Raw genomic sequence first — 26,755 nt, 5'->3', positions numbered from 1 at the left:
TATGAAATAGAAAGAAACATTACAAAGCATACATTTCTCATCTATAATTTCAAATCATTCATGAAGGGTGTTGGTACTGTACGCATAGATGTATGTTAGTACTGTGTGTGTGTGTGAATGCGCACATGAACATAAATATGGGTCTAAAACACAGTGTGTAAATATAATATAAACACACAAATGCACTCATATACATCCACAGACAACACAGCTTTTGAGAGACATTTGATTGGATAAAGTGCCAAAGTCAGGCTCTCAGGTGTAGCCTGGAAGTCAGAAGGTCAAGGTTCTGTCTGCTGAGATCACCTGACAGAAGGGAAAATTGATTGTTTGATACTCTTTCACCTCAGTCACTTCTGACTGATCCTTTCTGGCCACTTCCTGCTCCTTCCTATGCTTTGTACTCTGTCTTTGTACTCTGTCTTGGTTGAACAAGATCTGACTCTCATATCAGTTTGCTAAACTCCTTCTGATTATTAAATGGGCTTGCTACTAAAAATGGATTCATGTGTTGGTCTCCTTTGGGTTATTTGTTTTTAAGAAAGGACTTGTAGAGTTGGAAGGCCTTGAAGACAGAAGGTCTTGACGACTGAAGGCTGGAGTCTCTAACATTGGGCCAAGTGGCTGCAGGGCCAGTCATGGTAGTTTGTCTGCAATACACTGAAATTTTATTGGTTACATGCAAAGCAGGCTTTTCAGTATGTGTGGCTTAATGAGAGCAGTGCCATCTAATAGAAATATAACATAAGCCACACATAAAAGCTACATATGTAATTAAAATGTTTTAATAGGCTCATTAAAAAAAGTAAAAAGAAACAAGTGAGACTAACTTTAATAATATATTTTATTTAACACATCATATCTAAAATGCTATTTTAAGGATTTATTTATTTATTTATTTATTTATTTATTTATTTATTTATGAGCGATACAGAGAGAGGCAGAGACATAGGTAGAGGGAGAAGCAGGCTCCCTGCAGGAAGCCCAATGCAGAACTCAATCCCAGGACCCCGGGATCACGACCTGAGCCGAAGGCAGATGCTCAACCACTAAGCCATCCAGGCATCCCTAAAAATGCTATTTTAACATATGATCAGTGTACAAAAATTACTGAGATATTTTACTTACTTTGTGTGTTTCATCTTCAGTATTGGTATGTATTTTGTACAGTGCATCTATGGCTGGTGGCTACCCTTTTGGGTGGTACAGGTCTAGAGAGTGCCCCATTGTGAGAACAGGGAGCATGTTATCTCAAAGTGTTGGATCCCACTGGATACAGGAAGCCATTTAGATGACTGCCATTAACTAGGCAGTTCTTTGGTATGTGTTGGTCATGCCTTGTAAGTAACCGGAATCAACATTCTGTCAAGCATGGGGCTTTGGAACTCCACTGTGTGTTTGATTTCACCTCAAGGGGAGCAGATTGATTCCTATAGAGCTCTAAATAAAAAGAATTGTTCTTTAGAAAGAGAGGTGTTGAGCAACAGGTATAGGATTTCCTGGATAATGGCCAAGCCTGAGCAGATTTTCTATAGATTGTCTAGCACACATTTTTTTTTTTTTTCTTCCTGGAGATGCCCTAGAATGAGATGGTAAAAAACAGCATGTGTTTCAGTGGAGGATTAGAAAAGACACCACGTTCCTGAAACTGACCAGGTTAGAAGTTGTTTCCAGGGGTCCAGGATGGATTGGGATGTGTCCAGAGCAGCAAACTGGTTTTCCCCTATTGCTTAGACCCCTAGGGGAGCCTTGTCAGTTCCTTTGCATTACTTAAGGACCCAAAGCTGCAAGATAAATATGGTGTACTTTTACTCTAAGGCTTAGGAAAAGAGCAGAAATATTATTTTTGTATTAAAACAACTGTGGCTGTATTATGAGTATAGTACAAAATTGCATCGCATTTTAAAACATAAAACATAAGTCTTGTAAAAAAAATGACAGCAAATTGCTTCAGGACACACCATCTTTTTCCTTGGGCCTTGGGCTTAGAGCTCATTTCCCTTTGTTTGTTGGGAATACCTGTTAGCAGCTCTGCCTTTCCTGCCTATCCCACCACATATCGTCCAGTCTTGAGTTTAATGCACCGTCAGGTTCTGGAGGATGCACAAAAGGCAAGGACACCCTGATGAGGCCATAGTTACAAAAGGGGATTTTTCCAGTGGTGGAGAAATTCTTTTGAAATCAGTATTTTGAACAAAAAGGATAACAAATGCCTGGGAAGATTAATTTCAGTCAAAATTTAGTTTAAGAAACACATGCACACACACACACATACATACATACACATTCTTCACTTGAGAATAGCCAAAGTTCACGTTCCCTCAATGTCATTTTTTTTATCTTAATATTTCTCGTAGTGAAATTTGATAAGCCAGGGCTATGTTATTTAGACAGTTGTTTTATTCCTTTTAGGATTCCAACTTGTGTTTTAAATCTTTTCAAACATTTTTGCTTTACTTTGATTATAAGACTAATGCATTCTGGTTGTATGAAGAAAAGATAGTTCCCTATTAGTGTTGTGATCTTATAATCTTGTTTATTATTATTGCTATTTTTTAAAAAATTTTATTTTTAAGTTATCTCTACAACCAACATGGGGCTCAAACTCAGAACCCCAAGATCAAGGGTTGCACATTCTACCAACTGAGCCAGCTGGGTGCCCTGATGATTCCTTTTTGAAATTTTTTTTTCTTTCTGGAGGGCAAACAGTAGGAACAGAGGATAAAAGTGATGCTTCAGATGATGAAATAATCCTAAAAAAGATATGTATGTCCACCACTTACATATTATAAGTCTATCAGTTGCAATTGAATGAGCAAAAAAGGTCAAATGATTTAGCATGAAAAAAGCTAAAGTTAAAAAGAGTAATCTAGAGAATATAATGTAGGTAGGTGAGACAGGGGCTATCAGCTATCAGACTTTACTCTGGTAAAGTTCTAACGATTCAGAGTTAGGAGATGCATGATACCCTTTGCTGACACTCACAAAATCTAGTGATCACAGTGGATAATGCTCACGCCATGGTCCTCTTTTTTACTGCACCTAGGCGTAGCCTCACCATACTTTTTATTCAGCTATTGGTATAGTCAAATGGAAACCTATTTAGTATCCTGGGTATAATGTAATAAGAGAGACTGGTAATAGAAAAACCATAAAAAAACCCTTGGATCATTTTTTTGGTAATGCTCTCTGAAAAGGAGAGGATGGAACCTAATGATTATCAGGTCTCCACAGCTCCCAAAGTCCAGACCTTCTGTTCTCCTGAATTTAAGGACAGATAGCACGAGTGTAATGCTTCTCAACTTGGATGCCAGGGTCTCCACGATTGTCATGTGTTGGGATGGTTGTCCCAGATATTTTCTCGTTAATGATGAAAGTACTAGAGCTGGCTCCCAGGTCTCTAGTAATGGCACGGAGCCCATACGTGAGGCCTGCTCATGGGAGTGCAGAAGTATGAGAACTTCATCTTCCCCAGCCATGGAGGAAAAGAAGCTGTGACTCTGTGGTCAGAGAAAGCAACGGTCTAATGATTTGTTTGGGACCAGCTTACTCGTGGCAGAGAATTCACAGCCACGGCAGCTGCGGTAGTTACAGTACTTACCATGTGTCTCTCTGCTGGGCATTTCAAGACTCTGAACCCCAAGGCAAGCCTGACTCATGGAATGCTCTGGGGCACGAGTGCTGAGGGTGGAATTAAAGAAAGCCACCTCTGGAAGAAGGACGTCAAGTGGGCACACAACACGGTGGACAGGAGATGCTGACTCACAAGGAATGGCACGGGGTTAGAGCCCTCATTGAGAAAACTGTTCGTTTTCCTGTTGTCAGGAACTGAGAACACTGGTGGCACTTTTAACTTGCTGTCCATAAATGAATGGTTAAGGTTTCTTTGGTTGCTTCACAGAGGCCTTGTGAGTTTAGGTAGCCACCGTGGTTTTTTAGCACTGCAGGCTGGGGGAAGATTTGGCACTTTTCAACTTTTTTTTTTTAATTGTAAACTGGTAGATGGAGGTGTTTTTCATTTTTTTAAAAAGATATGTATGTATGTATGTATGTATGTATGTATGTATGTATGTATGAGAGACACAGCAAGAAGGCAGAGACATAGGCAGAGGGAGAAGCAGGAAGCCTGATGTGGGACTCAATCCCAGAACTCTGGGATCATGCCCTAAGCCAAAGGCAGAGGCTCAACCACTAAGCCACCCAGGCGTCCCTGGAGGTGTGTTTCAGAAAGGAAGTTCCAGTTCCAGTGTTGGGGGATGATTAACACCTTCTCTCATGTGAGCAGGCTCTCTCATTCTCAAAGCAAAAGGAGGATATTCCCACGCATACTCTTATTCCCAGCAAAGTAACAGCTCTGTAGCCTTCTGCTCCAGCTCTGCTCTGGGCAGAGGCTGGGAATGGGGGAGAGATGAACACCAATTGCCTGTGAAGAGATCACTCCTGTCCTGCGGTTTTCTCAGGTTCACATTTTTTCACGTGGCCTCTTACAAAGCTCTGTGTGGACCAGCTTTGCACCAAACAGGCTGAGAAGTCCCAGTTCCTTTCACAGAAAGCGTGGCCCTGAAGGCCTGGCCCTGACATTGTGCTTGCTGCCCCGGAAGCAGGACAGGATAGCAACAGGACATGTCTGGGGAAAATTTTTCTAGAGCATTCTAAGGTACAAATTCTGAGAAAGGAGATCTGGGCAGTCACTGGTCAAAGGTAGAATAAAGAGAGTGCGTGGGAGACTTGGACTGCCAGTGTGAAATCTGTGGGGCTGGTCCATTAACTAAAGAAGGCAGAGTTACTCAAAACCACACCATGCTATATGAAGTGCTGGAGTAGCAGAGGACTAGAAAAGAGGAAATATGCATCCAGTGTTTCCAAAAACAAGAAGAGAGAAATGAACCTGTCACTTATTATTATCTTAATTTAATCTCAAGGGAAGCAGTGGAAAAAAAATGAAAACCAAAAGACATGTCTTCCAAGAGTATTAATCAAGTTGTGAAAATCAAGAGCTTGATAAACCATGTTTAAAAACTTACCTTTATGAAATTGAGGGTAAAAAAAGTAATAGAATTTGATAATGAAAGTACTATATTAAAATAACTGTACTTGTGGTCTAAATAATTAATCCAGGCCAATAAAGAGCCCACTTACAGGTTTTCAGCCCTACTTCAGGGCTCATTAATAGTCTGACATAGAGCTATCTTCTGGCTTTAACTTGAAACTATTTTTGTTTCGTTTTATTTTGCATACTTACTTTTAAAAATATCTGTAGTCATGGTATAGACTTAATGCTATGTTCTGATTTTTTGTCAGTTAATTTAAAGTTGCCATGAGTGGTTAGTCATGCTTCCTGTTGTCATAATTTTTATGGCTGTGTGATATTCCACCTGGAGACTATACTTCACTATGCCTGGTGTTAGATGCTTAGGTTATTACAAAAGGGCATCCTCACTAGTGCAAATAACCTGCTGCAAACCTCTTTGCATTGCACACCTTTTCCCCTTAGTTTGGACTACTTCCTTAAAATTGTTTTTAAGTAGGCTGTGTGAAGGTAATGAATGTCTTGTTGACTCTATCCTTATTGTCAAATTGCTTTCTAAAACATTTCCGCAATTTTCACATGGTGCATTAAGCATGGATGTGGCCACTTGTGCCTAATGGGGTTATACTGCGTGAGAGATTCCCTAGATTTAATGCAACTGGAAATAATTCTCACCAGAGGTGATGGTGAGTCACCTCCCAAGGGAATCCTGGTCCGAAAAAATATCTTTAATGAATTGCTATGAACAAAAGGAAGACAATCAACTGCCAGTCAGAACTTTAGATAGCCTCCAATGGAAGGATTTAATCCTTTAGTTGGCACTGTCTTATGTAAGACCTTAAACTGGGGCCCCAAAACTGAGGAGTAAATAAAATTTTAATAAATTGAATTTTTGCACCTAAAAATGCCTCACACCTCAATAATATTTGTGAGTAAATGAAATGCATGGGAAACTTGTCGTTGAAAGTAAGCCTGAAGTGATTTTTTTTTTTTTTTTTTGATCATGTGGTGGAAATGAGACTGTTCTGCTTGAAATTTTAGATGTTTTTCCACCCAGGTTTTCTTAAAATGAGGTATGCTTCTACAGTTCACTGCTACAGCCAATATTTGCAAATACTGTAACAAAAAACTGTTTAAACACAAAAACAAATATTCAGTCTGTCACATCCCAACCCATGTGGAAAGGGAAACACTTTGTAAAAGTGGGAAATCTTAATATTATAAATTGTTCGGTTGGAGCAGGAACTGTTTAAAAACTCACAACTTTAATAAGTGAAGGAGACATGCTGATGTAAACCACAAACATGTTTAGCACATGAGATCATTCAGCCTCCTTCTCACCTTCAAAACAAAAGGTTTTCCTTTTTCTCTAGTTTTTGCTTGTCCCCCCCCCTTTCTTTTTTTTTTCTCTCTCTCTTTCTTTTATTTTTTTTGACAACCACGTCAAGTTTTCCTGGCTGCGGCCAGGGAGCAGCGCTCCAACTATTAAGCTGTGTGAGAGCGGTGAACTTGCTCAGCAAGGATCATTTGTCTCCAGTTGTCAACAAAGGTTTGTTTTACTAGGAACAATGACGGCGCAGGTTTGTGCAGAGTGTTGTGTGCAAAAGCGTTAATCAGTAAGCAGCTTGAGCCATACTCAAAATCTCTTTTACACAGTTATTTTGCTCTTTAGGGGTGATTGTTGTCTCTGTCAATTGGCACCATCTGAAAAAGAAGTTCATCAGTATGCCGGGATGCTCTCTGCAGAGAAGGCTTGACTCAGTCCTCTGTTCCTTTCTTTGGTTCTCTTTAATCAGTGTTCGCCAGCGCACAGCCCTGCCACTATTGATGTTTAAGTATAGCGAAGTGATTAAGCGATAATGATCTTGGTTTGCATCTTAGATGACAGATCGTGCCAGCTTTGGGGATACCTCAGTGCCCCGGGATGGAGTGCATTTTTCATATACTCACACACGCATTCACACACCCCTCACACTCACAGTGGACCTTGATTCCAAGGAGTACAGAAAGGACGACTGTTGGCCATTAGAAAGGGTGCTAGCCTTGAGCCAGTAGGAGTGACTGGGGGTGAATGAATTCTTCTGCTCTGTTTGGCACTTACCAAAAGGACCGAATCACTACAAGAAACATTCTGAGCTTACTCCCAGCATGGCTAAGCTGAGATCAAGTTGTTAGATACAGAGCTTGATAAAAATTTCGATTTGAGTCCTAAGCAGTGGCACATATGTGAGGCTTCTCCCTGAATGCACATTTTAGGAGACCTTCCCCAGCCCTGCTCACTCAGTGACCCCCCTCATCACATCTTTATTAAGTTCAGTGGGGTGCTACTTTCCACACCTCACTGAGGCAGACCAGGCTGACACCAGGGAGGATCTGGAGTGGCATGGTTTCCAGTCCTTCCAACTCTAGACAGTGTTGTGAGAGGCAGAGTGTAATGCCTAAAAGCTTAGACCAGAAGGTCTAAAGTCAGAGATACCAGTATTCTAATTTTGACACTGTCTCTTTATAGCCATATGACCTTGAGTAAGCCAGTTAACCTCTTAGTATTAAGAATGAGTATATAAGTAATGGGCTAATGTAATAATAACACTCACTGTATCCTGGGTACTATGCTTAAGCATGTTACATATGCTCTTTCATGTACTTGACAACAATGCGTTGGGATACATCTTCTTATATCTTGAATTTACAAATGAAGAAACGGAGACCCGAGAGGTTAAAAATCTTACTATGGGTGACATAGTTGGTATGCAGCAATCAAACAACTATATCTCTTGAGCCATATTTATTCCACTATACCATCCTGCCTCTCCTGAAACTGCATGGTATGATGTCTTGTGTACCAGAATTTCTGCTTTTGAGAGGTTGAATAAGTGAGGTTGAAAAGGTTGACCAAGGAGCTCCCTGGGTTTTAAACTTGTGTTTGCTTTTACCTCTAGTGGTTAGGGAGTGGGGGGAGGATAGAGCTATCAGAAATGGCAGTCTAACTCGTCACTGGTCAAAGTGGTCTCCAGCAGCAAGTGCTTTAGAGGTGTGAGAAATTGAAAGGATTACCAAAGGCTCAGGCATTCCATAGACAGACTTCTCTCCAGGGGGTCTGTGAAGTAATAATAGCAATGATAATGCAGGAAAACCCATGTGAAGGTCTAGGGAGTCACTTTAGTTAAAGGTCTTTGAACTTGGAGGCTGAGGGCATCACAGGATTTGTACACCTGGACTGTAACAGTCACACCAAGTCTTGGGGTGTGAGTGTTTGGAAATGCCCCTTGAAGCATACCATAAGCCCTGTGGGCTTTATTGCCCTTGAGCAGAGCTTCCCTTAGTCAAAGTTGGAGGGAGTTGGAGGTTCTGGTCGCCTCAAGATTGGCAAACCTAGGATAGCACCTGAACAGGAAGGGTCAGTCCCACTACAAAGACAAACCTTTTTGGAAGAGACCTGGCAAGTGCCTAGATCGGAGTTTTCTGTAATAATGGTGGCTAGCTGTGACTTCTGGGAGTTTGGCTGGAGATTGTCACAAAAGAAGCAGTAGTTAACCAAGAGGATCAAGGAATCCATCTCGTCTGCCAGTCTTAAAGATTGAAGGTAATTTGAGAACGCTCTCTTTGAAAAAGGGTGTCACCAATGTATTCATATCATTGGTGTCAAAATGATGTAACTGGTCGTCAGAGCTCATCCTTTTCATTAATATAGGCATTACAGTCATGTGGTGGTCTTGGGAGCAGAGTTTTGATTATTAGAGTAGAAAAGAAATTGTCCCAAACACAGAAACATTTTGCCTGCATACTGATTTCCACTAAGGTATATTAGGATTAACAGTCTTCTCTCTATGGTCACGGTGTCCGGGGTAAAAAAAAAAATATTTATTTATTTATTTATTTATTTATTTATTTATTTATTTATTTATATTTTTAAAAAAGATTTATTTATTTATTCATGAGAGAGAGAGAGAGAGGCAAAGACACAGGCAGAGGGAGAAGCAGGCTCCATGCTGGGAGCCCGACGTGGGACTTGATCCCAGGACTCCAGGACCGCACCCTGAGCCAAAGGCAGACGCCAAACCGGTGAGCCACCCAGGGATCCCCTCCTGGGTAATTTTAAACTGTCATTTACTAACATCTCAGTGCCAGATGTTTAAACATGACTTAGTATTTGGAAATTGTAGAAGGAAAAAAAAGAATAGAAATATAGCATAGATGGATGGTCTTCTAATTTTACATGACCTTTCTATCTCTTCCAACTTTTTCAACTTTATTGTGGTTATTTCCAGAATTAATGATGACAATGATGAATAGTAGCTGTCGTTTTATATTTTTTAGTATTTTACCTGTTGTTAGTCCTTAGGTAATGTTTACAAATTTTCTTATATTTTAACTCTTCAACAAACTAAGTTAGAGATTATTATCACTATTTTAGTTAACACATTGAGATCCAGAGAAGTTATCTAATTGTTTACAGTCACACAGCTCATGGCAGAGTGAGGACAGGAACCGTAGAAAATGTAGTGCTTAAAGTTAGACTCCTTTGTTTCATTTTTAAACAATTTTTTTTTGAAATACAAAATAGTGAATTAAAAAACAAATTTATATAAATCTTTTAAAAAAGCTAAAAAATTTAAAGAAATGTTTCTCTTGATTTCTGGTAACTAAAGAAAAAAGTATTGCTTGGGAAAATTAACTTTTGTAGACTGGAGTGAAGGGCTTTCATAGAAACAACTATAAGGCCTTCATCAGCTTTGTCGATGTCAGTGTTTTAAGCCCCATGCCTTCCATTATGTTCATTTGCAGTATATACTTTAATAGTATTTCCCATGATGGTCTGTGAGTTAGAAACACTATTTAATAGTACTTCCTGTGAGTGTCTATGAGTGATAAAATCTTGATCTTTGAATGTCTGAAAATGTCTTATTTTGCGTGATTGAATGATAGTTTAGTTGGGCATAAAATTCTAGGTTGTCAGCAATTTTACTCAATATTTTGAAGATTTTAGCATAGTTGGTCTCAGTTTTGCTTTTCAAGCTTGCTAACTATCTATCTAATTCCCTGAAGAGTTTTGCTTTATTCTGAGATTTTCTGTTTTATAACAGGGTACACAGATGTGGATTTATCTTTTTGTCCTGCTCATGTGTTCACTCTAAGAATTTTTCTCAAATTGTGGGAAATCTCTCCAAATATTCCATCTTTATGATCCTTTCCTTTTTTTTTCTGGTGTTGTTATTAGACATATAGCAGAGCCTCTTAATCTATCTAATGAATCTCCTAATTGAATCTCAATATTTTATTTTATTTTATTTTATTTTAGTTTAGTTTAGTTTAGTTTAGTTTTTTTTGGGGAGAACACATGCCTTTTATTGGTCTAAGGAGCATAACTAGTTAATAGGCTTGGGCAGAGCTCCCCTATTTGTCCTGGCTCCCATCTTCCCTCTCCTGGGAGTTTGTGATTCACCCCCAGGGAAGAAGAATATTCTGGACAGGGGTGGCAGACAGAGCCAGGATAAAAAATACAGAACTGGGGCCTGAAAGGGTATCATGGTGAAGTAGAAAACAGGGCTTTCTGGGTTATGGATAAAAAATCCATCAGGGCAGAAGAGAAGTTTCTCCACATTGGCCCCCCACCTGCCCTTGCCAGGAATGGGAAGGGGCAGGAAGCTTCAGCTGGATATTTCCTACTGTGCCCTTCATGCCATAAGCATCTCCCGGATGTTGTCCTCAGCTTCCTTCACACTCTGCTCCAGGTAGGATTTTTTCTGTTCTAGTTCTTTAATTTTTTCTTCTGCTATTTTCTGTTTTTCTAACAGTTGACTGTGAATTACCTCCTTGGACTGAAGAATAAACATTCTTCCTATACCTTCATACATGTTAGTCTCATCTACCAAAGTCATAATCTCTGTATCTGTAAGATGTGCATGCTTTTTCGTTCTGTTTAGCTGTTAAATATGTATATCTGCAAACTTCACCTTCTGTTGAGTATCAATAACTCTGGCTTGAAGTTCTGTGAAGGCCTTCTTCAACTCCAGATCCACAGGAGTCACCATCTTGATTCACCGGATCTCAATATTTTAAAGAAAAATATATTTTCTCCTTGTTCTTCCTTCTAGGTAAAGTAAAATTATACCTCCTAGTATTATCTTCTGATTCACTGTTCTTTTGGGGTATGTCAAGATACAGATTTTATCTTAACTTATTGAATTTTTCTAGATCAGTGAGGATGCTTTTACTATCCAGGACTTTTGTTTTTTAAAATATCTATCTGTTCTGCATTGCCTGGGTGGCTCAGTTGGTTAAATGTCCAACTCTTGGTTTTGGCTCAGGTCATGATCTCACAGGTCATGGAATCAAGCCCTGTGTCAGGCTCCAGGCTCAGTGTGGAGTCTGCTTCAGGTTCTTTCTCCCTCTTCTTCAGCTCCTCCCTGCTTGTGCTCTCTCTCAAATAAATAAATAAATAAATAAATAAATAAATAAATAAACACATTTATCTGTTCTTACTCTTTTTCCCCCATAAATTTTTGAGTGTTTTTCATGGTTATTGCTTCTTTATTCATCTTAATCATCCCAAGCCTATTTGTTTTAAACTTTATCTAGCTGTTCTATGAAATTAACTTTCATTTGGGTTGAATTAATAACTGGATGGTTGATTAGACTTTCTCAGAATTAGATCTTTTTGTATATTTGTAATTCTAGTTTGTGGATTCCTTTCAAATGTGAGGGATTTTTTGCTTTCTTTTGTATTGTTTCTGCCTCTCATTCTCCTTCCTTGACTAATGCTCTTGTGGTTTTGCAGTTGCCTTCACTTGGTGCTTCAGGCCCTGTCCAAAACTGAGTATTATATGGTGTTTATGCTTGCTCTGTGATGGTTTGGGAAATATCACAGATTCATACAGCAAGCAGACAGTATGACTCAATTTCTCTCCTAAGACTTCTCTCCATGAATACTTGGCTGAGGAGGGCTTCAGACAGTGAGCTGGGCCCCATCTCCCTCTAGCATGTGGTGGCTGGATCTCCCTACTTCTCAGAAGTCTAGTTCTCTCTGCCCTGTCTGCTTCTGTTTTGGGAGTCCTACATTTCTTTGATCCCAGTCTGCCTTCCATTCTTCCTTTCTTTTCTTTCTTTTTTCTCTTCTCTTCTCTTCTCTTCTCTTCTCTTCTCTTCTCTTCTCTTCTCTTCTCTTCTCTTCTCTCTTTCTTTCTCTCCTACTCTCTTACCTGCACCCCCCCCCCGTCCTCTTTCTTTTTGTTTCTTTTCCAGTCAGTGGAGATTTATCTGATAATATCTTACTGATCTTCTTGTTTAAAAATTCAATTTCAGAATGTAAACTATGTATTTTGATCAGAGACAATGTTTCATAGCTCGGACCTGCAGGGCTGAGCTGACCTGACCTGTATCATGTTCACTTTGCCAGTCTGCCGATTTTAAAGTAGTTTTCCCAGGAATGCCCAGGTACTATTGTATTGTGATTTGCCTGTCCCTTCTAACCTTTTCTGGCAGAACTGCTTCAGAAATTAAGGGCTTTACTTTCTTCCTGGTATGACTTTGATTGGGCAATATTCAGAATAAATTTCAAGACTCCACCTTCAGTGTAAATGTCAGTATTATCTCGAGTTAAGGAGAGTAGTATTAAGAAATAAGTAAGTTTATAGAAATTATTCTCCAGAACCAATTTTCAGGAGATGCGACATTTGATATGATGTGTACCCAAGTATAAACTTCCACTTAGCTCTCATGTGTTGAAATAGCTGACAAAGCTTCATGAGTTGTTAGGGTTTCCCTTATCTTTGAAATCAGAACTAGTATTGTAGTATAGACTTTATTTATATCAAAGCTTCGACAAAAGCAAATGTTAATAAAACTGCAAAATAATTTATTATTTTCACATCTTAATAAATTCAAAGAACCAGAAACTATCCCTGCTTCAGGGTACTTTTTCAGGGTGCGAAGGTGCTGCTGTACTGTCGACAGCTCCAGCTCCTCTTCCAGAAAGTCTTTTAAAGCTCATAGTAACTTAGCTGTCATGAGAGCAGTTCATGCTCTTCCACTCAGATCCTCAAGTCTGAGGACTGGTCACGGTAATCTCCCTGGGTTAGATCTCTTGAAATGCCCTCTTTACATAAAGTAACTTAATATCAACTGTTGTTTTCAGAATGATCATTTACTTATTTTCAGTTCTTTTAAAAATCTCTTGAAAAGGTAGTTTGTAGATAAAGTAAAATTTCCACATGAAGCATGTTCAGTAAAAGCACGTCTTTATCCCCACCTCTGCCTCACTCGCTCCGGCCTGTCTTAGAGACTGCTGTTCTCCTGTGCACCTGTGCTGGGGTGACCCAGGCACACACATTATGTTCCCTTTCTGTAAAACTAAATGGTCACATGTCACATGCACAGCGTTCTGAGCCTTGTCTTTACACACAACAGCCTGCTTTGGAGCTCATCCTCTATCAGTATATATAAAGCCATCTGATGATTTTTTTTTTTTACATCAAGACTGTTAACTATTACTAAAATCTTCTTGTCTGAACAAAGCATTATGTGGGAGTTGTTAATGTCCACCATGGGTTTGTTTTATTTTTGAGTAGTGTGGACTTTCTTTATTAGTGGCTCTCCCGGCAGGTGGATTTTGAACTTCACACTCGAGTCGATAACAGAGTAGAGCTTCTGTCTCTTGTCATCAGTGTTCAAGGAGCCCTTCAGTTCTGTGTTTTCAACAATAGGTGGCACCAGCAATTTCTGTATTGGGGCTGTATGTAGATGTGAAGCATCATTATTTTGACCATTTTTTATTTCATATCATTGTGTTCACAGATTATTAAGAACAAAGATTGTTTACCTGGAGGCCGAGAGGCATAGGCACATGGGGGGATTAAGAAGCACTTTGCAGAAAGGTACCTAGGGTACTGTGCTGCACTCTGCTCCTTGCCCCTGTTTGTGGCAGGCATCTGCTGAGAGCAGACATTCTGTTAACACATTTGGTCTCACTAATTATGAATGTGAGTTTGTATATGCAAAATACATCTTCATAGGTGAATTTTTTTTTCAGTTTGTTTTGATGGAAATTTGGCCCTACACACGAGAGTTCATCATGACGCTGAGGGAGTTGTGTATGCTCACCATTTCCCCTGTCCCCGTCCGAGTTTTCCTGTCTGTCTCAGGTCCTCCTGTCACTCTGTGTGCCCTGTCAGCCATGCCCAGAATGTCCCATCAGCATTTAAAACACAGCACTTAAAAATTAAATTTCTATCTTAATTCCTCAGGGAGCAGTTCCCTCTTTTTTTTTTTCTTTTCATTGCTCTCTTAGTCTTCTCTCTACCAATTTTTCATTCAGCCTTTTGTCTTTCTGAAAATGTTCTATATTTTTGTTCCCTGGCAATATAAGGCTTTGGCCACTTAGTGACTGTGTAATCCTCCTGCCCACTCCCCTTCTGTTCTTGTTGAGAATAGGAGGAATAATCCTCCTGGTTTGAGGGTGGAGAATTGTTAGAAGGGTCCTCGATAAGGTTTTTCTAAGTTAAACATGTACTGATCACAACAAGCTCTGTGATCCAGGATGGCTGTGCCATATCTGTTGTGACATCACTGTCCCTTTGCCCATATCCCTGAGGTCCATGGGCAGCCCTGGAGGAAATGAAGGGAGGCTCCAGGATCCCAAACAGCGTGGCTTTCAGTGGGATCCGCATGGACTCTCTGTTTGTTTATTTGTTTTTTTTTTTTTTTTTTCTTTTTCTTTCTGAAGGGAATTCAGAACTGCTTAGCCTTCACCTGGATCAGGCTTCAGTTTCATTCCATAGTGACACCTATAGTGTTCTGTCTTCCTAGAAACTTTTGATCTCGAAGAAGTCCCAGATAGGCTTGCTGTGTGACATTAGGTTAAGACTTTATAAATTCCAGAGTTCCTGAATCTTCCTTTGTCTTCTGCAATTCTTAGAGATGCTGGCTTTTTCAGATATTATTCAGGTTTTTCAGTGGCTTGTTAAAGTTCTTTTTCAGTCCATAGTGTGATATTCACATGGAAATACCAGAGCACACATTAGAATCACAAATGTTTCTGTGCCCAGAGCTTTGGGCTGATCTGCCCCATGTTTTGCCATTGCGTTAGGACAGGGATCATACCAAAGAGGCCGGTACAATCCTCAAGTCGCTGCCTCCTCCACAAATCCTGTTTTAAAATCTTCAGTAGCTCTTCCCGTCTTTCCATTTAAGACTATCATTATGTGGGTCTAACTTACTGCTTTTTTTTCTTTGTAACATAATATGACCCAGAACCATCTTTGGGAGTCCAGCAAACTCAGCCCTGTCTTTTGGGGAGCAGGAAAGATCACCTGCCTCAGAGAGAAATGCCCAAGACAGGGAGGAAGAGAAAAACAGAAGTACTTGGTGAGGTTGCCAGCTGTTGCAGAGCTCACTGCTTCCTTCTCCATCTCTCCCCATCAGCAAAGCAAAGGGACAGACTGCTGGGTTGTCCTTCTGCAGACTGCTTCCCGCACCAGGCTTCCTACTTGTGTGGTAGGACTTTTGTTTTTCTTCCAAGAATGCTCTTATTGCTTATTCTCACCAGATTTGTGTGTGTGTGTGTGTGTGTGTGTGTGTGTGTGTATCTAATATTGGCTATGCTCCTCTTAGGGATGAATAATTCTGATTCCCTTTAATATTGGGTGGGTTAATACTCTAGAAATTTACTTTGAACTAATAATAATAGCCACCATGTATTGAGGTCTTGCAATAAGCTGGACACTTTGCACTCATTGTCTTTTTAGTCCTTATCAACAACTCTATGAGATCCATACTGTTACTCCTGCCCCATTTTGTTTTAGAGGAAATCAAGGTTTAGGAAAGCTAAGTAACTTCCCTAAGGTTACACAGATAAGGAGAGGCCAGAAGTTGACTTGGCTCTCTCCTTCACACCTTGCTAACTCCACACTTTGAAGTAATGCTATAAAGTTCTGTTTAAGAAAGAAGCAGGAAGCCATAGAGTTCTCTCTTTGCCTAGCTCTGTCTTACTGTTCACTTGTCCTGAGCCACAGGCTGGTTGTGCTACAGAGTTTGAGCCTTGGCACAATACCCTTTAACCTTCTCTAGAGAAGAGGTATTATTTCTGTTTGAATTTTGTAATTTGTCTCTGTTAGTAATTTTTAAATGTATTCAACAAATATTTAGTCTGTGACTCCATGCAAAGCACTGAGCATGCATTGTTAAAAGCATATACAGGGTCTTATCTCCATAGAACTCTATAAATTAGTTGGGGACAATTCATGCTCTCTGTAAATGAAAAGCAAACAAGTAAGAGACCATCTTACTTTTGCTCCTTCTTACTGTCAAGATGTTGGAAAGCAGAATTAACTTGAGCATCTAATGCATGACCTGTTGAGAAAAGACACATATATGGATATGTTGTCTCAGAGGCAGGAATTAGTAATTTAAACCAGTATATGTTTGAAGTTGATTAAAGGAAAATAGTCAGATTCCTGAATAATGATTTAAATGTGCTGGAACATTACCCATTACCCACACATTATATAAATATATTTTAAGATCCCGGCCAATTGTTAAAACGATAGTATTTCAGGTAGGTGGCGCTAAGAGGTATTCATGCAGTCATAGAATGTTGAGTTAAAAAATATGTGACCTTCCTCATTTCCCCCAAAGAAATTAAAACTCAGAGAAATTGCATATGCAGTGTTCCCTTACTTCCCAAATTGATGACTTGTAGGATGAATAGACTCTGGTTTATTCAAGGTCCCAGGAGTTCAAGCTGTCAACATTTCACCCTCTCATACATTAGCAATGTCAATGACTTGGAAATTAATATGATTTGAACTTCATGATTCTTTCCCTTAGATGTGGTTGAAGTAGTGTGAGCTCATCATCAAGAAGCAGTTAGTTAGCTCTTCTCTCCAGCCTGCCTTGTCTAAATCTCATCTACTACTAAACGGCTCCACTAGTTCTAGTGACTCAAGAGGCAGTTTTACTCGGTGTGACTGCTTTAGCAGACCACATTAAAGCATTCGTGTTCCCTGCTAGGTTGCAGGAATGAGTTTTCTTAATGCCATCACTGAATTCCAATGGAGGAAATAAATGACTCATGCATTTTCTAATGGTTAGGAAATTTTCCAGAGTCTCGGCTGCCTCGTTTTCATCATGCCCAGGTTCCATTACTGAAGGGTAATTGATGTGATTTTGACTAGCAGGCTGATACTGCTTGGAAAACCAACTAAGTAAAATGTCTGAGTCATATATCCCAGGACAAAATTTCACAGTCAACTATGTAAGAGAGAGAATTTTGTAGTTACAGGGAAAAATGCTAGACTTGGAAGAAAAAACCCCTGTGGTCTTCATTACTCGATTAACTTTGTCCATGTGGGCATGCTGCTTTAAACTCTCTGAGTGTGTCTTCTTTATCTGTAAACATGAAGATTGTCCTAATGGCATCCCCTGTATCCACCTCGTGTGGTTGTTTAGAAAATCACATGAGCTGAATGTGAAGGCTCACTTGAAAATTGCTGTGAAGATTTATGTAAATGTAAGGATTTAAAAATGTTGTAGTAATGATAATGAAACTCAAAGTGACAATTGTGATCCAAATCTTGGCATACAATTATGTGCAAGAGAACATTAAATGGATGCTTGGATGCTTTTATGTGTTGGTATAGTGACACTGTTCAGAGTTTGAAAAATGCAAGTCACCGAAGGAACAATTTTGCTGTTCAACAGTGACATCAGTAAATGAAAATAGCTTGAAATACCTCCTTTGTTTCAAAAATTGTTAAAGGTAGCTTCCACAGATACCAACAATAGAAAAAGAAGAAAAAAAGTTCAGTGAGGAAATGGGGAGACAGGGAAGTAGGGTGAAACAACGGGTTAAGTTAGGACCCAAAATACATCTCATGAGGCTCTGTACTATTTGTTAGAGGTGAGTCAGAGATTTGGATCAGAGTTTTCCTGCAGCCAGTGCGATGAGGGAACTATAACCAGCCATGTGAATCATGGTGCCCATAAGGCGAAAAAGAGAAGCAGGGCTATTTCTAATAACGAGACACAAGACAGTGATTTTCCCAGAGCCCTCATAAAGAGGACAGTGCGTGATGACCAACATCCTACAAAACATCTTGATGATAAACATTCATACCTTTTTTGAAATTATCATTGTGACTGCCAGATGAGAAATTGACAAGTTCATTGTTTGTTAGCAGGCTTTTCGTTACTTGGTAATAATCATGATCAAATATATGTTAGGACTAGAAATAATCTCTGAGATCACCTCCTATTGTCTTACAGGCTAAGGAACTGTGACCTGCAGGGGCTGAGTGTCAGCTAGGGGTTATGTGTGCTTTGTATCAGTACCAGGAGCTCCAAGTGAAAATAGTTTGCTCTGAGCCCATTCTGTGTGATTGTGGGAGCTTTCCTTGTCTCAGTATAAATACCACTTGGCACTTTCAACATGTTTCTAATTGTGAGTTTAGCAGTTTACTGTGGTGGTTTTTTTCTGGCTGTTTGTTGTAGAAATGTAGAAACTATTGGATTTGATGGCTCTCCTATATTGCTTATTTTGTTTTGTTCCGTTTCCACTGTAGAAGTTACCAAAAAGCCTGACAAATTGGATCAGAAATTTATAGAGAACAGGTCCCGATATGTAAAATTTCCAAAATGTGCAGTTTTACTGCCTGGAATGTCCATCCTCATAAAGCCTTCTTAGCACTATTGTCCATAACTGGAAAATATAGAAAGGCATCAATATTTTAAGCAAATTAAAATAAAACCCCAAATCTTAATTTCGGAACATAGATGGAGTTTAAAACTACTGGCTAAAAGCCTAAGGGAATTTAGGTTGGCTTCTTTAGTGAACTTACTTGCTCATGAAATAAGCATGCTAATGAAATAAGCATGGAAATTCATGGAAAGTTCTAATGTGGGTAGCAGTTGTTCAAGAGGTTCCTGTGGGTGTTTAGAGGCTGATGAAAACAAACTTCTTTCGTGAAGGAACCATGAGATCAACTATGGGAATACAGGGAATACTATGGGAATCTCAGATTCTAGAGAAAATAAAGGGGGCTCTCTAAGAGGATCAGTCAGTGGGCTTGAGGATTTGAGAGAAATATGAGGCAGTTTGCTTATGTTCTTGAGGGAGGTGTACTTATAAACTTTTGACCTGGGGATAGTGACTCATGGGCTATAAACCCTGGAAGCAGTGACAGTAAGAAGTCATCTGTCGTGTCTGTCTCTCCTACAAGGTTGAATGACTTTACCAAAGTCACAAAGTATGAGACTAAGGCTTGTGTTTTCTCCAGCTTTGAGATGTGTGGGTAATGCAAGGGTAGAAAGGAAGAAGAGGCAGTGCAGATGTGAAATCTCTTCTCCATCTGTCTTTTTGTTTCCTAATTGGTAAAATTAAAAATTGGGTCCAGATTATCTCAAAGCAACTTCATAAATCTGAAAAGAATTCATCTTGTGGAGTGTAGGTGTGGGAGATGTAAGTACTTTAAAAGTAATCTTTCTCTGTCTTAAAAAAAAGAAAACCCAGCCTACCTAAAAAGTGTTTCCCCCTAATTTTCTAAGGAACAGCAGTTAAAGGAGTAAAAATCTGAAAGCTCCTGAGATAAACAGAGCAGAGGCACAGTCTATTATTTCCCCTTCTGCATGGTCTAGCCTTGTGAATGAACATGTTGGCCTGAGAAATGGAATGCTACATCTTTTTCATCTTACTGACAGCAATATGAATTTGATGTCTTTTATCTCAAACATATGCACTTGCTAAGCCAATGCGTTGAAATACAAAACACATACTGCTTTTTTTTTTTTTTTTTTTTAAACTCAAATTGCTAGCACATAGTTAAAGTATAACACATTCCCCCTGGACTTGGTACTGCCCTGACTTGGTTTGGATGATGCCTTTATATATATGTATATATATATTTAAAGTGCTATTGTTCTTTGACCTTCACATCTTAAAACTTGCCCACTGAATTAGTAATCTGTGCAAGAGACAGTGACACTGTGACTTGAGACATTTGGCAAGCTTCAGTGCTGTGGGGTTAAGCAAAAATCTTGGCCGGGTCTGTTTATTATTGCTGTAGGTGATGAGTGTTAAGTGGTTCACAAAAGAAAAGGTTGAGTACAGGGGGAAACACTGGGCCCATTCTAAGCAACTCATCTCTGTGTGTCCGTTTTCTAGGTTGTAGGGCTTTCCAGAAGAAGTGAGTCATGAGGAGTCTGATGCAGAGAGAGATTGTTTTTTAGATCAGTGGCTCATGGGAGAAGCTGGGTAGATGGGATAGTATTTAGTGTAGGAGTGGCAATAGGAGAGAGAAGGAGGATGCTTTTGCTACAGGATCTAGAGAAGTTGTGGTCCATCACGGTTTACATGGCCAGAAAGCTTGGAACTGGTAAAGTGATATTACACACATCTTCTCACAGGCTCTGGGTGAAGAAAAGGAGGGGAAGGGAGGAGGCCCGAAGGTGGCACTGGCAGCATGCGTTAGAAACATCTGGAGGGTCCTCTGGGCCTGGGATACAGCTCCAATTCTATCCTCCCTAGAGCCAAAGTAGCTTCTTCCTCCTTCCCTGTCCGATTCTGTCCATGGGCAGATTCAATCCATGATCTGGTCCTGATATTTTCCCCAGAGCCGTATGCAAGATAGAGACTGAACTTCTGAATATATAGCATAAAGTCCTCTCCAGCTTGCCATGCAGATGGATCGCCTTTGTCCCAAAAGAGGTTTTGCATAGAAGATGCAGATGTGGTGGTCTGAGAGGCTCTGGGTTTTTGTCTGGTTTTGTCAGACTGAAGACAAGCCACAACCCAGCTCTGGTTATCAGTTCCCTTCTCTTTACAGTGGGAAATTTGCCTGGATGACTTCCGGTCCCCTTTCAAAAGCTCCTAGATGTGATTCCCAGCCTCGAGACTACTTCTTGCTTAAGGATGGATGATATTGCTTTTTCAGATGGTCTGATTGTTATCACCATGTTTGCCTTGGCTTCCTATTTTCCTTCTTTTTCTCAGTTCATGCAGTGCTTTTCTCAACTGTTTCTGCCCCTTGGTATTTCCATGTTATCTTTGCCCCTTCATCTCATGGTATAGTCACGTGTCAGCTGAAGGCAAGAATTAGATTTTCCATTCTGTGCATTGGTAGTTCTTTGTCTTCAGACATTTTTTGATATCAAAGGAGAGTTGTGGGGAAAAATCAGGTCAGGGACCTGAATTAAATCTAGGGAAGTTTCAAAGCCTCTTTCTTACCTCACTAATTGATCTTTATATTTCTATTCATCTGAGGAGAACGGGAGAAAAATTTTTTCTAGCTAATTCAAGGGCCCTGTATTATAACATCTATTTTTACATATGTTTTAGGGTTCCAAGAAAATACCAAATATTTTTTATTTTTTCCATGTTAATTATACAGTTTTGGTTAACTTTAAAAATTTTTAAACACTTTGGAACTCATAGGAAAGTTATAAGATTAATGCAAAGAATTCCCATATGCCCTTGACCCCAGTGCCCCAAATGTTAACATTTTGCTTCATTTTTACTTTATCATTCTTCTTCTTTTCTTCATAAATGTTGACTTTTGATATATATCTGTATCTTTCTATGTAGGTATGTATTTTTTTCTGGATCAATTGAAAGTAGTTATAGACGTGGACATTATTTAAACATCCTATTCTGCATCAAACTTTTACCCTCTGCTTCTAGTTACATTGATTATTTTGTAAGCCCATTGTTTCTTCTAAATTTATTAATTTAACTCATCAGTAAAAAAAGATGTATTTATAGATACAGTATATCATGGATTTTTATTTCTTCCAATATATTATAATGCATTGCTCGCAATATTTATTTTAATGTCGAAAATGTTCCTAATTTGGCCAGTGGGAGCCCTTTTAAATTGCCTCCTGAGTTCTTCTGAAATGTCCCTATTATTCTTTAAGCAATTTTTAGAATTTCAGCTATAATTAGATGTTCCAGTCTCATCTAGTACTTTCTTGTCCTAGCCCATTGTTTCTTCTATCTTCAATTCCAGTCCAACACCACAGGACTTATTCTAGTTTTATCCCTTAGCATATTTGTATCTCCTTTTCTCCAACAGTGAGAACCCTGCTTCTAGTATCTTTAGTATATTGATTTTTTTTGCCTTCAGTTTCCTGGCTTTGTGGGTCATCTCCTGGACCCTAACCTCTCTATATAACAGTCTCATGGGGCAGGTCCCCATCCTTGCCCTGCCTACCATGGGCCTCATGTGCATGCTTACTCTACTGACCAAGGACTCTCCCTTCCCTCAGCTCAGCTGTATGACTTGTGAGTTTTTTTTTTTTTTTTTTTTTTTAAATAGCGGTGGCAGCCCGGGTGGCTCAGCGGTTTATCACCGCCTTCAGCTCAGGGCCTGATCCTGGAGTCCCTGGATCAAGTCCCATGTCGGGCTCCCTGCTTCTGCCTCTGCCTGTGTCTCTGCCTCTCTCTCTCTGTGTGTGTCTCTCATGAATAAATGGATAAAATCTTTAAAAAAATTAGTGGGGGCACCTGGGTGGCTCAGTCAGTTAAGCATCTCACTCTTGATTTAGGCTCAGGTCATGATCTCAGGATCCCGAGATTGAGCCCTGATCAGGTACTGGGCATCTGCTTAAGATTCTCTTTTCTCATTTTTTCTCTGCCCTCCCCTGCTGGCATTCTCTCTTTCTCTCTCTCGAAAACTAACAAAAAGATTTAAAAGTCAACATTTTTTTTCATTGAAAGATACTTAGATTAGGAATTTCTTGAATTAAAGTGAAATTCATAAGTGGTATTTTTTCATCTTTCTCTCTGTTCAATATGAGCAGGAGAGAAGTAACTGATTTCTAAATATTCAGATGTCATTTTGAGAGTTTTGGATTTGATCTCATTTATTGAGGGGTGGGCTTAGTGAGTTCACAATGCTTTACAATCCTTTGTGTATCTTGAGACACATAGAAAATGGTGATATTTGTACAGCACATAAAGTTAAATAGTTAAATGGATAAGATTCATAGGGAATGCAGTCAACAGATCTGGGGGCTGTGGGTGTTCATGTGCCCCTCATCTTGGTACACCCATCATCTGTGAAGGAAAGGACATATCTTTGAAAGCTCTGGCTTCGAGCATGGCACTCCTAAGCTGCTGTGATACTTATGAGGACCTAATGCTACTGTCTATAGCTTGTATACCTGATGTTGGCTGGTTGTCTGTCAGATTTGCACTAGTGGTCACAGGGGAGCCATGTGAGAGGTGGACATAGTAGATACAGAAGCTCCAAGCACTTGATCATGTTAGAGGAGGATTCATTAATCATGTCCAGTGGTGGAGGATTGCTGGAAAGAAAGAAAAAAAAAGAAATACAAGATTAAATTTAAAAATGTCTATTCCAAATTCATTCATTCAGCAGTTACTTATTGGGCTCTGCTTATGTGCCAAGCACTAAGTTAGTAAGGATACAGTGGTGACCCAATTTGCCTCTCGTGGGGCTTATATTTTAAAGGAGGAAGCAGATAATAAATAATAAGGAAGAATTAAAAAAATAAGGAAGAATTAGTTCAGATAGCTATGAGTTTTATGAAGAAAATAAAGCTATAGGGGTGTTTTAAGATGGTGGGGGGCAGGGCATGGGCTGTGTGGGTATGTTTTGATTTTTTTTTTTAAAGATTAGTTTGGCTGCTAACATGAAGCATGGATTTTAGGGGGCAGGAGTTGGTGTGGGAACCTGGGAGAAAGATGATGATGTCCAATATGTTAGCCATTAGCCATGTGTGGCAGTTTAAATTTAATTCCAAATTAATGACTATATCTGACACGTGTTGCAATGTGGATGAACCTAGGAATTTTTTTCTCACCAAAACAAGCCACACGAAGATAAATAGTGTGTGATCATTTAAATGAGGTCCCTAGAGTAGTCATATTTATAGAGATGGAAAGTAGAATGGTGGTTGCCAGGGGCTGGATGAGAGGGGATTGTTGCTTGGCAGGTAGAGTTTTAGTTTTGTGAGATTAAGATTAAGGTTGACATACAAAGAAGTGAATGTATTTAACCGTTCTCACTTATACACCTAAGAATGATTTATTTTTTATTTTTTTTTTATTTATTTTTTATTTTTTTATTTATTTATGATAGTCACAGAGAGAGAGAGAGAGAGAGAGAGAGGCAGAGACACAGGCAGAGGGAGAGGGAGAAGCAGGCTCCATGCACCGGGAGCCCGATGTGGGATTCGATCCCGGGTCTCCAGGATCGAGCCCTGGGCCAAAGGCAGGCGCCAAACCACTGCGCCACCCAGGGATCCCCCTAAGAATGATTTAAATGAAAATTTCATAAGTGTATTTTAACACAATTAAAAAAAAAGTTTTAAAAAAAGAGCTAGCCAACATTTTCTATGTGAGAACATGAGAGATAAGTTTGTGGGGTAAGAGAAGGATGAGAAGAGAAAAGGGCATGAAAAGAGTAGCAAGAGGGTGTGAGGCCAGGGTTGAAAGAGGGTGAGAGAGATCTAACCCAGCCTGTTCCAAGGAAATAGCATATGGGAAGGCAATTAAAAACATATATTTCTACTTCCCTCCCCCAGTAAATGAACATAGAACTAATTGTTTTCCTCAGTTGCACTGGCCCCACTTCTGGTGCTCCATAGAAAGAAACCTGTGGCTGGTGTCTACCATGTTGGAACCATTCGAGCATCACAGAAAGTTCTGTTGGACAGCTCTGGTGTAGACCATGTAGTTGCTATGGCAGTGGGGAGAAGTGGATGTATTGGGGATGGATTTGGGAAATATCACCAATAGGACTTGTCTGATAAGATATGGTGGTAGAAGGGAAGTGACGAATTAAGGATGATGTGCGGCTTTTATGCTTGAGCAGCTGGGGTAGACTATAGACCAGATTGGCTTGAAGAGAACAGAGTCCAGCACACAGATCGAGAGAGTTCTGCTTTAGGCGTATTGTACCATCTCTTCTAGTGCAGAATCTAAATAAATCTTAATGGAGGTAGAGGGAGAAGAAAAGTCCATTTTGATGAGCTTTTCAATCTCATAAAAGATGCTAAATAAGTGCCATATGTTTGTAAGTCCTCATCTTGCTTTAATTTTAAAAAGGCCATTATTGTCTGTTGGTTGTTTTATTAAATACTATTTCATGCTGCTGCAAAATTTAATTCCACAGAAATCCCTTTGTTTATTTTAATTTTGTTTGAATTGTGATTTGAAATGCCAACTGAAAGTGACCAGAAAATGGGGAGTTTGTTCTTGATTATTTGCTGAAGAGTTACTTATTAAGGGACCATCCGTATAGGACCCTAGCCCAGGCTCATGACAGGTAAATTAAACTGTAGTAGCCTTACAGTTTCTGGAGCTTAACACTTTAAAATCTATAAACAAGGCCTGTCGTCCAAAGGAGGAACCTCTGGGAGATTAGGGTTCTGCAGGTGGCCTCCTTTAGAACCACGTAGCATTTCTTAATCTCTTTCTAGAAGGGTGATACATTCAGATACCAGGAGAGTCCAAACTGTGCACTGTATGTGGGTATGGACACTGCAGATTTTCATTCTTAGGAATCTCTGCCAGTGTTGCCACTTTGTGGGAGGGAGTCATTTGCCTGCCCACATTTAGGGAGAGGGGCCCTATACTGATGGTTGTCGAGCAGGGGGGAGGCTGATCAAAGTTTTTTTTTTTTGTGTTTGTTTTGTTTTAAATGCTGCAGTGGTTTTATGGCTGATGGCCCATGGTGTCTGGGCCAAGTGACTGAGTCACATCCACAGTCCTTGGACTTCCCTGCACATATTCTTCTGAAGGCCAAAACACTTCTTTGGCTGCTGGGTTTTGGGTTGACCACTTTTGTGCTCATGAACCAGTCACCCTGATGCCTGGTTTCACATTTCCAGACCCTGTTTAATTGTTCCATGGCAGTGGGGTCTATCACAAAGGGACTGACAAAATCAAACTGGAGTTAACTTTTTTTTTTAAGATTTTATTTATTTATTCATAGAGACAGAGAGAGAGAGAGAGAGAGAGAGAGAGAGAGAGAGGCAGGGACACAGGCGGAGGGAGAAGCAGGCTCCATGCAGGGAGCCTGACTTGGGACTCGATCCTGGGTCTCCAGGATCACGCCCTGGGCTGCAGGCGGCGCTAAACTGCTGTGCCACTGGGGCTGCTCCTGGAGTTAACTTTGGAAGTGTTCCTCTTTGTTCACTTCACTTACACATTTCCCAGTGCCAGGGCTCCTGGCAGCAGCAGCCCCCTTAGCGTGGCTCTGTTCCTCTTAGAATGCTCACTCTTTAATGGATTGAAGTCTCCATTCTCATGCTGTTGGGCAAATCAGATTGATTGCAATTTGCTATTCAGGAGAGGAGGAGTTGTGATTTTTAATAGAATGCATGTGACATTCCTTGTCTGCTTCATCTTTCTGTTGTGACAGCCCCCTCCCCCACACCCTGTTCATCAGATAAAGAATGAATATTTACAGATCCATAGCTGTCGTAAGGATAAACTTACCAGGCAAAGGTGAGGCATTCTGAAACCTGAGTCCTAGGCCACATTAGCCTTTGGGTGGGCTGTAAATCACAGAGGCATTGAGAGAGGACCCTAACCGGAGAGCCAGGTGTGCATCGTGGTGAGCTCACATGTGGCCGCTCAACACTGGCTCTCCTCTGCCTTCCTTCAGAACCCGGTGGGGTTCTCCAGGTCCAACAAGTTTGCCAATTCAATCCACATTCTCTCCCTACATGGAATTAATTTGGAACCGAGAAAGAAAAATTGCCCTG

General features: G+C 40.0%; 1 protein-coding gene and 1 pseudogene across 28 annotated transcripts in view; one reads left to right on the top strand and one right to left on the bottom strand.

Annotated features, from left to right (window-relative positions):
* Positions 1-26,755, top strand: part of GLIS3 (GLIS family zinc finger 3) — a 545,819-nt gene that overhangs the window by 148,260 nt on the left and 370,804 nt on the right. Inside the window, exons 1-2 of one of the 28 annotated variants that reach the window (XM_049092699.1) lie at positions 7,862-8,612; positions 8,969-9,091. The exons of 23 other annotated variants lie outside the window; for them this stretch is intronic. Coding sequence is in view for 1 of the 5 variants with exons in the window: in XM_025423472.3 (XP_025279257.1) it covers positions 15,352-15,520 (169 nt within the window). In the remaining 4 variants the exon portion in view is untranslated. Of the gene's footprint in view, positions 1-7,861; positions 8,613-8,947; positions 9,092-15,283; positions 15,521-26,755 lie in introns of those variants that run through there. 4 more of the 28 variants (XM_049092683.1, XM_049092691.1, XM_025423479.3 and 1 more) reach the window with 4 other exon arrangements.
* LOC112644797 (prefoldin subunit 1-like) lies at positions 10,693-11,061 on the bottom strand (annotated as a pseudogene).

The sequence above is a fragment of the Canis lupus genome, chromosome 1 (genome assembly GCF_003254725.2).
Source record: "Canis lupus dingo isolate Sandy chromosome 1, ASM325472v2, whole genome shotgun sequence".
NCBI lineage: Eukaryota > Metazoa > Chordata > Mammalia > Carnivora > Canidae > Canis > Canis lupus.
Note: the sequence above shows the minus strand (reverse complement) of the source record. Positions and strands in the feature narration are given on the sequence as shown.